Raw genomic sequence first — 13,013 nt, 5'->3', positions numbered from 1 at the left:
GTTTTATATTTCATTTGATTTCCACCCTAATATTTAAAAATTTTCTTGCTTTGGATTTAGTTTGCATCTTTCCCCCCCCCTAGTTTCTTAAGGTTGAAGCTTAGATTATAGATTTGAAGTCTATCTTCTTCTTTTTTTCTTTAATATTTATTTATTTATTCGCTGCATCAGGTCTTAGTTGCAGCACGCAGGTCTTTCGTTGTGGTGTGTGGGCCCTTCACTTCGTTGCGGTGTGTGCAAGGGCTTCTCTCTAGTTGTGGCACACGGGCTTAGTTGCCCCACTGCATGTGGGATCTTAGTTCCCTGACCAGGGATAGAACCGGTGTCCCTGCATTGCAAGACAGATTCTTAACCACTGGACCACCAGGAAAGTCCCTATCTTCTTTTCCAATGCAGGCATTTAGGGATAAATTTATAGAATTTACCCTAAGCACCGCTCTGGCTGGTAACATCCCACAAATTTTTATATGTTGTATTTTCATTCTCTTTTAGCTCAAAATATTTTTTTAAAATTTATTGGGATTTCTTCTTTGACCCATTGCTTACTTAGAAGACATTGAGGGAGGATTTAGAAAAATTTAACAATGAGAAAATTCTCACTGTGGATTTCCCAAATTTTTCTGTTCTTGGTATTCAGTGTGCTCAGAGAATACACTTTGTGTGACTTCAATCTTTTAAAATTAGATACTTGTCCTAATGTTCGAATTTCCATATCCTTTTTTTTTTTAAAGTATTTATTTATGGCTGTGTTGGGTCTTCGTTTCTGTGCGAGGGCTTTCTCTAGTTGTGGCAAGCGGGGGCCACTCTTCATCACGGTGCGCGGGCCTGTCACTATCGCGGCCTCTCCTGTTGCGGAGCACAGGCTCTGGACGCGCAGGCTCAGTAATTGTGGCTCATGGGCCCAGCTGCTCCGTGGCACATGGGATCTTCCCAGACCAGGACCCGAACCCGTGTCCCCTGCATTGGCAGGCAGACTCTCAACCACTGTGCCACCAGGGAAGCCCGAATTTCCATATCCTTTATGATTTCCTGTCTAGTTGTCCTACTTTTTAATGAGAATAGGATTTTGAGATCTCAGACTGTTATTGTTGAATTGTCTGTTTCTTCCTTCAGTTCTGTCAGGTTTTGCTTCATTTGTTTGGGGCTCTGTTTTTATTTGTGTATGTTTATAATTGTTATATCTTCCTGATGATTTGACTTTTTGTCATTATAAAATGTGCTGCTTTATCTCTAGTAATATTTTTTGTCTTAAAATGTATTTTGTCTGATAGAACCACTGCATCTCTCCTATGGTTACTGTTTGCTGTAACCTTTCAGTTTCAACGAATTTGGATCTTTGGATATAAAGGGTGTCTCTTGTAGACAGCCTACAGTTGAGTCTTATTTTGTTTTACCCGGTCTAACAACCTTTGCCCTATATATATGGTTTCTTTTTACAAAGAAAAACTGTATATATTTAAGGTGTTCAACCTTTTGTCTTTTAATTGGGGTGCTTAATCTATTTACATTTAATGTTGTTAATAATATGGTTGAGTTTACATCTGACACTTTTATTTTTTTTTCATGTCTGTCTTTTTTTGTTCCTTTGGTTCTTCTGCCTTCTTTTGTATTAAGTAGATATTTTTTAGTGTATCGTTTTAATTCCTTTCATGTTTTTAAACAGTATTTTGGAGAACAAAATATTCTTAGTGATTGTTCTAGGGATTGCAGTATTCCTTTTGTCAAAATCTGTATTATGGTAAAATACTAAGTTAATTCCTGTAAATTATAGAAATTTTAGTCTAGTATATCTCCATTCCTTCTCCCCTCCTTTGTACTATTAGTGTCATTTATATTACATTTCTATTATAACCAATGGAATGTTATAATTATCACTTTATACAATCTTAGGTGTTTTTAAAAGGTTAAAGGAGAAAAAGAGAAAACATTATTCATAGAGTCTTTTGTATTAACCTACATATATGCCGTTTCAGGTACCCTGTAATTCTTCCTGAGGGTTTGAGTTACTATTGGGTGTCATTTCTTTGCTCCAGATTAGTTCTGTTCTCTTCCCTGTCCTTTGTGCTTCAAATCTTTATTTTTAAAATATCTATTTTTCTGTTTCTTTTTGATCTTCAAAAATTCCTCCTTAGGGATGTAATGTACAACATGATGACTGTAGTTAATTAACACTGCTGGATGATACATAGAAAAGTTATAGGAGAGTTAATCCTAAGAGTTCTCATCCCATGGAGAAAAATTTTTTTTTCTTTCTATTATATCTGTACGAGATGATGGATGTTAGCTGAATTTATGTGGTAATCATTTCACAATATGTCTAACTCACACCGTGCTGTACATTGTACTGTGATATATGTCAATTATTTCTTAATAAAATGGGAAAAAAATCATGAAAAAAGAAAAAAAATTCCTTCTTTTCACTGGCTGTTTCTGTTTCCTTATCTGTTGTGTTTATTCACTCTTGTGTTTGTGTTATTTCTAGTTGATAATTCATTTCTTAAGTGACTTATTCTTATACTTCTAATTCTTTCATTAGTTCTGTCACCTCAGTTTTGAGGTTTTAAATTGTAATTTGTGTTATTCTTTTACGGCTAGTATATGATTTTAAATCATTTTAGTTTATTTTGCTTGCAATAGGTTGTAAACTGTTTGTTTTAGGGCCATACTTTTCTGGCATATTTTATTATCTTTAGGGATGTTATTCTTTTTTTTTGTTTTTAATATTAACTTTTTTAATGGACTTGATCTTTATTTATTTATTTATTCATTTTGTTTTTAAAATTTATTTATTTATTTATTTTTGGCTGTGTTGGGTCTTCGTTTCTGTGTGAGGGCTTTCTCTAGTTGCAGCTAGCGGGGGCCACTCTTCATCGTCGTGCGTGGGCCTCTCACTCGCGGCCTCTCTTGTTGCGGAGCTCAGGCTCAGTAGTTGTGACTCATGGACCCAGTTGCTCCGTGGCATGTGGGATCTTCCCACACCAGGGCTCAAACCCATGTCCCCTGCATTGGCAGGCAGATTCTCAACTGCTGTGCCACCAGGGAAGCCCCTTAATTTATTTTTAAATTTTCACATGAAATTGTTTTTCTGGAACTTGTTGAAGAAGGCAGAGTTTATCATAACTTTTGTAACTTCGCAGAACTCTCGAGTGTCTGTGTGTTTAAAAAATTAGCAGCTTGCTTTCTGAGATATCCTGGCTCTGTTTCCTTCTCCCACTTTTTTCTGTACCTTGGTTTTCCATTATCTCTCTTGTACTATCATCCTCACTTTCATTCTACTCCCAGTAGTGTATGGTCAGTATGGGCCTTTGTCTGGAAGGGAGCTCTGTTGGGTCAGTTGGAGAGTTCACTGTAGGTTAAAGTGCGCCAGTCCCTTCAGTACCAACCATCCACTCTGCATTCTCCGAGTGGACGGAACCAGTCCTCGGCAGCTGCTGTTCTCAGATTGGTTTCCCTGTCTTTCCATTGCTGTCTATTTTGTGTATTCTTCTGTTCCTGGATCTGCTGAATGCCCTATTTTTTCCTTCCGATTCCTCCTGCAGAAGTGCTGATGCCAATGAGATCTTATGGCTGTTGGTAGTTTTCCTTTTTGTGTCTTGGGTTTTGTGGTAGTACCTTTTCGTCTAGCTTTGTTGTAAATGTTGTCCAAGGGTTTTTTTGGTTTTGCTACCTAGTTGTTCTGTTTTCATGTGGAAGACTTGCAGAGATTTTTCAAACACTGTACCACTACCACTGTTGTCATCTTTTTAGGTGTTATAAAAACCTCACTGTGATGTGGAGAAGCTCTCTTCCAAGGTTAGGTTCAGATGTCAGAATTCATGACAGTAGTGCTTTGGTGTGACTAAGTAGATTTATTACCCACACAGGTGGGGAGTTCTGAGTTGGGGGAAGAGGACAACTTTCTGGGAAGAGGCCCAGAAACAGAAAGTGAATACAAGTGCACAGGTGTTTTATAAAGGATAAGTCCGGTTTGTGCAGAATTTGAAAGAGGCACCTGCCAGGCGTGGAATCTGAAAGAGGTAGCGAGTGCACTCCTGTACTTGGCGGTACTGGTGAGAGTGAGCCCTCAGGAAATGACAGACAGAGGGAGGAGTTGATGCTCAGAGGTTGCCAGCACTAAAGCAAAACATCAGTAGGGGTCTCGGTTTCTCTCCTTTGGTCTCTGTAGAAGAGATCAGTTTTTCAAGTCCTGTTTTGGTTGTGGCATACTACTGAAGGACTGGGCTTTGACCTTGCCAGCCACATTTGTTCTCAGTATCCGTGATCAACTCCTTGAAGTAACCCGAGTTTCCAGGGTGGGTAATCCCAACCAGAGGGAAGAAAGGTGAAGACTATGTTCACTTACCTGCAGTTTCAGAGCAAGTCACCATTTGCTGGACAAATCAGTAAGTCATCAAAGAATATGACAAGAATGAGTGATAGCCTTCTTAGCTCTGCTTTTTGTACAGTTCTGTTAATTACATATTTCATTTAAGATATTTAATTTTATCAGGCATTCACTGAGTGTCTAATAAGTCCACCTAATTTGTACATATTGTCATATTGTGTTGTGTGAGATCCTGTTAATATAAATAAGCCAGAGTCTAGTATTTACTTGATTCTAATAAGCTATTGATTTTAAGAGCTTTTTATTTTGACTTACAAACCAGCCCATGAAATGTTCACTTCAGTTGTAAAATATTATCCCTATGTCAGAAATATTAAAATATTGAAAACATACATCTTAAAATTGAGGAGTCATTTATGAAATGTTTATTAAGTACCAATCATAATGCTTAAATGCTTTTGCATATATTATCATTTAGTCTTCACAGTAACTCAATGTGGTTAGGTTATTATCTTCCAATAACAGATGAGGAAAACAAAGCTTGTGGAAATAAGTAGTAAGTACAGGGGGACATTTGAACTCGGCTCTGTCTCATTTCTTTTCAGTATATAAGTGCTTTCAGTCAATATGTAAAATGAGTATATCTTTTAGGGAGGGGTTCTGTTTTTCCTATCTGTTTATTCTGCTGTGTTAAATTCATCAGAGTGAATTGTAACTTTTTATTTAATACTATACAAAGGACTTAGAAGACTTTTTTCTCCGCAGAGTTTTTCAAAGATCTGGTTATATAATTTGTGATTCTTTAAGATGGTTAATGAAAACCTAAGTAATTTCATCTTTCCTGTTATTTATTTTTCAGTCATGTTACTTGACTTTCTTGGCAGCTTCTCAGAACTCTCTCTTTATGTCTTACCATAATGAATTTTGGAAAACATCAGTGTGAAATATGCAGGCCTATTTAAATTTGAACTTAAACTATGATATCACTCCTATAATAGCATAATCATTTTAGTAAACTTAATAAAGCTGTTCATTTAAAAACTGGAAGAAACCACTTCAGAAGTAGTCATTGTGACCGTTCTTATTGGGAAGTGAGAGGGAAAGTAATCTGCTAGGGAAGCGAGAATTAAAAAAGAGGAGAAAATTGTGGTGATGTGGGCTGGCCTAGGTATGAGGTTTTAAAATAGAAAGTTCGATAAACTAGTCATGCTAATCTTGTATACAGTTATTTAAAACTCTGGCTCAGATTTAAAACATCTTAGGCTAGGACCATTCCATGTACAATAACAGATGCTAATTCTGCTTAGATGAAAATTATCTTACTGCTCTTAAATTTAATTTAGAATACCTGTGATCTGTTAGGTGTTAGAGATCAGATAACCTCAGGGACCTAAAAATTGGATTATCTGTCAATGTGTTATCCTTTATTTCTTTTTAGTTGCTTACATTTTCCTCTTTCTCTCCTAGCTGAGCGATTTATGAAAATATTAGATTTGATATTATGAAGATATCAAAGCATTTATTTTCTTGACTGTTATTGTGGCTCAAACGCAGTTTGTTCATTATTCAAGAATTATATTATTTACTAATTACATAACTCTCCATGACAGTCTGCAAAGTTCTGTGCCTTCAGTACTAATCAGGTTCTCTACCTCTCCTCCCACATAGTTAGGATTGCTTGTGAAATTTGGGGATCTGCTTTGTCTCTTGAACACATTCTGCCAGTGGTTGGGCTTCCTTTTTGCTGCCTGGCTTGTGGAGATTAAGTAACTATATAGCAGAAAGCCAAGTGAGATGATCATTTGCTGGAGCGAGACTGGAGTCTGCAGAGAGAGAGCTCTACCAGAATGACTTTTTAGCCTCATGTGTATGTTTTTACTTTTCAGTTATCAAAGCCATAAGAAGTGATGGAAGAAACAGGCTCAGATTCTTTGTTCTTCCACGTCAAGAAGGGAAAAAACCTATTGCTGATTTAAAACTACTTCCCAGGGCCAACTCTAAACCCTGGGATTTTTCTTTTTGCCAGTCTTTCTCTTTCCAATGGCATGAATTATGTGGAAGGATGGAAGGTGTGAGTGCGGCGATGGGAGCTGACAGCAGTGCTCATACTTGGGTCTTCACTTTGTCTGCTAGCTTGTGGTGCACCCGAAGCCTGCTGCCAAGTTAGGAACCATTCTGAAGTGCGTGGTTGAGGATTTCGGGCACCATGATTTCAAATATGTTTGAATTTACTCCGTGTCTTATTTTTCATAGGTGTATTTGACCTTAACATATGTGTTATCCAGGATTTGTATGTGTTAATGTGGACTACAAGACCATTTTAATGGGAGAGATGAAGTTTTGATTAAAGAAGAAAATTTAGAAATGTTTGAGTTTTTCTCTTTATGTTTAATAGGCAGGCGGTGGTTAAAGGTTCCCTTCCACATCCTTTTGCCTTGACGTTATTTGAGGACACATTGTACTGGACTGACTGGAATACACACTCCATTTTGGCTTGCAACAAGTACACTGGCGAGGGTCTGCGTGAAATCCATTCTAACATCTTTTCTCCCATGGATATACATGCCTTCAGCCAGCAGAGGCAGCCAAATGGTAAGTGATCTTGATTTTTAAATTGCAGGTTGGAATAGCTTTGTAGCACTCTGATGTGTGGCTTTAGTGAGGGGCAAGAGGAGGGAGGATATATCCAAAGGTAGTGGGAAGGAATAAAAAACAGGGAAAATGTCAAAATATAATTCAGGGTAGATAACGGTGTAAACCATTTGTAGCTTGATAGCTGTCACTACAGACCACCTCAGCCCTTTGTTTGAGTCTGGGGTTATGAAGGTAAAGAAGACAGAAATAAAATAAGAAATTGAGATAGCTCATATGCTAAGATTGTGCACAAATGCATTTCTTATTCATATTATTTCTCTCTAATGAGTGATTTTGTTCATTGTATGTTTAAAAATGAACACTTTTCTTGAATGGAAACCTCTATTAATCTAACTGGTTAATTTAAGTACCTCAGGTTACTTAAATAAAATACTTGCTTATACCTTTTCTGTGCACATCCCCCCACCTTTTTTTCTTAGTTTTGCTTCTATTTCTGGCCATCCTTTATAATGACTTGGGCTGTGACTGCTGACAACAATTTCTTGTAAGACAGGACTAGAATTAGGTTTAAAAGAATATGAGAATGTTAAGTGTTTGGCACTGGTGTGTAAATAAATGTCTGGCATGTGTCTGAGTGTATTTCAGATTGTATTCCATAGCCCAAAATGCAGGGGTTTTGGATTATGCATTGCTTTGTATTAGTTCCTTCCATTTAGGGGGAGATAGTCAAATACTGAATGTGTCATATTGGAATCTGGTGATCATGAGTCCATAAAAATGTTTTAAAATGTTTGTGTTACTCTTTTGTAGAAAAGAAAATGTTGAGTCACTTGCGTGAATTTTTTCTTCTCAGTGTTGGCCCTCAGGAAAGAATTTCTTTGTTCTTGTTTTTTTAATGACACTGTTGATCCTTTATGTTTTACTAGTTTGAGAATTTGCAGTTATGTGTGATATTGCTTTCTTTTTATCTTTCATATTTTGTTGATCTCCATCTTTTGCTGATTTTTTTCTATGAGTATTATTTAAATCCACCCCTTTCTATAGTGTCTTCACATTTTCTAATTAATCTCTGCTTCTCAGTTTTCCCTTTTAAGTCCATTTTGTTTATCTTTTCCATGTAAATCTTTCCAAAGTGTGGCTTTTCTTGACTCTCAGTGCCTCCACCACAGATGTTCCCCTCTCTGTGCTCATTCAGCTTTAGTTCCTGTTAGTCAAACCTTAATCTTCAGTTACACTGTTCACCTTATTATCTCACCCAGTGCACAGCCTCCAAGCCTTCATTCATGTGGTTTTACCATACTTGAATGTCCCCCTATCTGTTCTTCCTGTCTTTCAAGACTTCAGTCATGTCCTGTATCTTTCCTTAGTGATTTACTTCCCATTTGACTCTATACTTACTTTACAGTCTAAATGTGCAAGATAGCAGTTTCATTGTTTTGTGTTGTTTTCCAGTATTATTGTTCATTAATTTTGGCATACTGGCCAGATTGCAAGCTCTTTAGGGCAGGGACATCCTGCTTTATTTCTTGTATATTCCTCTTTGGATACAAAATGCTAAGTAAATTCTCACTGATTAATTCCCTTCCTTGCAGATGGTCTGGTAGTCAAGCACCTGGATGACATTTGGTAATGATTTGGTTTATCAGAGTTGCTCATGTTATGGTTGTTAACCTTTGTGTACCTAGAGTGGGGGAGGTCATCCATAATCATTGGTATTAATTACTGTGATTTATATTTGACAGCTACAAATCCATGTGGAATTGATAATGGTGGTTGTTCCCACTTGTGTTTGATGTCTCCAGTCAAGCCTTTTTATCAGTGTGCTTGCCCAACTGGGGTTAAACTCTTGGAGAATGGAAAAACCTGCAAAGATGGTAAGAAGTTGGTCTCCAAGAAGGAAGAATTTTAGATAGCAATTGGGATTCTTTATGATTTATTTTATTTCTCTATAATAAGCTCTACAGGTTACAGTGCTTTGGGAGACTAGTCACTTAATCTCTCAGTCTTCACAATTGGTTATACACTAGGAATGTTTTGTGTTTTATGGCAACTCTCGAATATTATTTTATAAATTATTTTAGTATTTAACTGAATTTTTAACATGCTATTTTGGAAAAAAAAATTAGGTGCCATTTCTTTTCTCTGTCAAATCTCATAGTCATTGATATCACAATTGATTCTTGTGGAAATGAGTATTCTCATAAAGAATACATTTTTAACAGTAGGTAGCATTTGTAAATAAAGAACTTCCGTGCAAGGAAAAGATGTTTATTAAACTTTTAACTATAAAGACTATCATGGGATAAACATATTTTCTAAAAAATGATTGAATGATGTTTTTAATTGCCTTTTAACAACAGAGAATTGCCTTCAGAAGAAGAAAAGAATTCCTTATTGTACTGTTTAGAGCAACTCTTTCTATACTTAACCACCACACTGCCTCTTCTCCTTACCCTCAGTCCCCTATAGAGAGAGGGCATATTGGAGAATATTCTGATTTAGGACATTTCCAGGGACTTCAGGTTTGGGATAACACCAGTTCTTCTCTTTTTCTTCTTAATGAGAATGTTATTCTTCATTCTTACCCCTATGGATCACCATCTGGTTCTCTAGCCACCAGCAAGACCTGGTAAGAAAATTGTTATATTTAGCAGTGGCTTCTTTATCTAACTCTGAAAAGCAGAAGCCTTTATTTAGGAGTGGGTTAGAGTTTCTGGCAAGGGGGTCAGGGAGCCAGAGAGATGGAATTGAGTTGGTGTACAGGATATTTGTCATGACTTGGCATTGATAAATTATCCTCCTAGTCAAAGGTGAAGCTGGCTGACTCGTGTCAGACGGTTTTCATGGCAAACAATAATTTGGTTTCAGTTTAAAACAAAAGGTTTTTGTAATGTTGCCTTTTTGTTTAAAAATGTAGCCTGACTTTAAAACAGAGGATTTATTTTAGCAGTAGTGGTCTGTTTACACCCTATAGCAGTGCAGATGTATGAGTTTAACTACTATTTTGAATTTCAGATATAAATTTGGCATGTAATAGCCTTAAGTTAACTATTCTGTTTTGACCACCTTGCCAAATTGACAGCTTCACTTTCTATGACTTCTTTGTTTGCAAAGTTTAGGGCTGGCTTCTTTTGGTAGTTAGCAGAGGCAGTGAATTGTATAAAGTTCCTCCTGCTTGGTGCCTGCTATGGCATTTAGGGCCGTATTCTCTCCAAGACAGAGTTCATTTATAATTAATCCATGGGTCAAAAAGCTGATGCTGAGAGCTTTTTCACTCCTCTTCTCAGTGTTTTCTACTTCCAGATTAATGCTTGAAGTTTAATGTCAGTATTTTCTTTCAGACTCATTTCTTTGGTTGGGAATCTTTCTTCACTCTTTGAGATGTCAACTTGCTTACTATCTTTTATTAGCTTTTATATAAAGTTAAATGGTTTTTTGCTAGTGGTTGACTTGAATATTTAAAATCAAAGCAAACAAAAAGATTAATATTCTCATTCACAACAGTGTTTTTATTGAATACTGTTTGGGGTTAAAAGCATTTCATAAATAAATCTGATTTAAAACTCAATGAGATAAAAATTTGAAAGTTTATTTTCTAATGGTAATAATAATAATATATTAGCTAGTATTTATTGAATACTTACATGTTTGGTACATTTCTGAGTTTTACATTTATCTCCTTAAAGTCTCACAGCAACCCTATAGAAACCAGGCTTAGAGAGATTAGGTGTTTTGCCCGACTTTGTGTAACTGCTTGAATCCAGTTCTGTCAGATGAACAACTCTAACCCTTACCCACTGTGTCATATTTATCTGATTCCCTCTCTCTTCTGCTGCTGTTTCCTCCTCCATAGGTTCCTTTGTCCTTAATTCTGTCAGGCATTGCCCTGTAGTTCTTTTTGTTACAACAGCTTTACCGAGATGTAGTTTACATATAAAATTCAACCATTTCAAATGTACAATTCAGTGATTTTTAGTAAATTTACAGAGTTGTGCAGCCATCACAATACATCCAATTTTAGAACATTCTCGTTAATCACAAAAGATCCTTGTCCTAGATTCCTTTACCTTTTTAAACATCCTTCTTGAACAAAGGACCTATATCCTACACTTCCTCTACTATTCAGCTACTTAGCTTCTTAGTCATTACTTAGTTGCTATTCATTATACCTTTAAATAAATGTTATTAATTCCAGGGACTATATAATGAATGAAGCCAGAGAGAGAATCAAAACTTGATTTGGAGAATTCAGCCGTTAATAGAGCTTGAACTCATAGTCAAGCTACTCCTGTTTTACTGCATTACTTTCCATTTCCACCCTAAATAGACCCTAGTATCCTTTTATACTCATTACTTTTCAATTCCTGAAGAAGTTCTGCATTCTCTATTTAGAGTACCTAAATTTTGCCTGTGGGTTTCAATTTTTTCTTCATTTTTTTCACTTTGTTGTTCTAGGTGCCACTGAATTACTGCTTTTAGCCCGAAGGACAGATTTGAGACGAATTTCTTTGGATACACCAGATTTCACAGACATTGTTCTACAGTTGGAAGACATCCGTCATGCCATTGCCATAGATTATGATCCTGTGGAAGGCTATATCTACTGGACTGATGATGAAGTGAGGGCCATACGCCGCTCATTCATAGATGGATCTGGCAGTCAGTTTGTGGTCACTGCTCAAATCGCCCATCCTGATGGTATTGCTGTTGATTGGGTTGCCCGAAATCTTTATTGGACAGACACTGGCACTGATCGGATAGAAGTGACAAGGCTCAACGGGACCATGAGGAAGATCTTGATTTCAGAGGACTTAGAGGAACCCCGGGCTATTGTGTTAGATCCCATGGTTGGGTAAGAGGCTCTGCTGATAGAAAATTTTGCCAGGTGTTTCTGATTTTTACAGGTTCCTAGAAACATTGAGAAAAACAATGTGAAGTATATGTTGGTTTCCAATAAATAGCTCTTTAACGACTGTCCATTTTTAGAATATAGTGATTGGAATAAAATCTCAAGTTAAAGAATTGCTAGTTTTTTTCCTTGAATGTTTTGAATACTTTTTCTTTCTAAATTAAGTCCATGCTTGCTGACTTTGGGTGTTGGCTGCAGATTTTGCCGAGGTTGCATCATGACCATGAAAAGTGTGGAAAGAAGTTGTTTTCAGAGCTCTTTCTCTTCCCCCTAGAAAATTTAATTTCATCTAATTTTCAGTACTTCCAGAACGACTTGGTAAAGAATATATCTTACTTTTTGTATGTCCCCAAACATATAAATGATTTGATTTCCAAAACTTTGTCTGGCCATGTAGCTTTATGCCTAGTCTTTTTTTTTTTTTTTTTGGCTATAACACCCTGACCATGGTCCAGGGAAACACAGCTTTCTACATACTCACCAGTGTTGTTTGTTACTATGAGATTCATCCTGAGGGTGAACATAATGACAAATTATTACACCTCAGTGCATACCAATGCCTTCAAGCCCCTTAAATTCTCAGGAGCCTCAAGAATCACTTAGTGCTACAGGAAGAGTTAGTTATTTGGGGAAATCAGTTTGCCATCTGAATATTACTACTGGTTTAACCTTTTTGTGTCAGAGATGACAAGCCAGCAAGAAAGAGAGGGCTATTCCTGGGAAGAAGCACAAAATATTTTGAAAAAAAACAACTGAAAATAGAATATCATTATTGGGAGGCATTATCAGGTCTAGAAAACACTGTTTCATCTGAAAATTTTCTACAAGCTTACACACTGCAGTTATAAATGTCTTAAACATACTCTTCGTATGTTTGTCTTATGTTTTTTTTCCTTCTGTGGTGTTAACGGATAATCAGTGTAAAAGAGGGGTGGATCTCACCTTTAGGATATCTGAAAGTTACAGTTTATTATCTGTTTTTAGCTCATATTCTGTGTACTTCTATAGGTACATGTATTGGACTGACTGGGGAGAAATCCCGAAAATTGAGCGAGCAGCTCTGGATGGTTCTGATCGAGTAGTGTTGGTTAACACTTCTCTTGGTTGGCCAAATGGTTTAGCCTTGGATTATGATGAAGGCAAAATATACTGGGGAGATGCCAAAACAGACAAAATTGAGGTTTG

General features: G+C 36.7%; 2 protein-coding genes across 6 annotated transcripts in view; one reads left to right on the top strand and one right to left on the bottom strand.

Moving 5' to 3' along the window:
• Positions 1-13,013, bottom strand: part of BCL2L14 (BCL2 like 14) — a 287,206-nt gene that overhangs the window by 156,227 nt on the left and 117,966 nt on the right. The window lies entirely within an intron of this gene.
• The window catches only part of LRP6 (LDL receptor related protein 6), a 183,989-nt gene that overhangs the window by 102,202 nt on the left and 68,774 nt on the right, over positions 1-13,013 (top strand). For 4 of the 5 annotated variants that reach the window (XM_082348830.1, XM_082348831.1, XM_082348828.1 and 1 more), the window contains 4 exons: positions 6,720-6,916; positions 8,662-8,793; positions 11,375-11,771; positions 12,837-13,008. In XM_082348830.1, the coding sequence (XP_082204956.1) occupies positions 6,720-6,916; positions 8,662-8,793; positions 11,375-11,771; positions 12,837-13,008 (898 nt within the window). The remainder of the gene's footprint in view (positions 1-6,719; positions 6,917-8,661; positions 8,794-11,374; positions 11,772-12,836; positions 13,009-13,013) is intronic. The other variant, XM_082348829.1, reaches the window with a different exon arrangement.

This window comes from Balaenoptera borealis (genome assembly GCF_965194805.1).
Source record: "Balaenoptera borealis genome assembly, chromosome: 13".
Classification (NCBI taxonomy): Eukaryota; Metazoa; Chordata; class Mammalia; order Artiodactyla; family Balaenopteridae; genus Balaenoptera; species Balaenoptera borealis.
The sequence above is the reverse complement of the archived record's forward strand: the minus strand, read 5'-3'. Positions and strand labels throughout refer to the sequence as shown.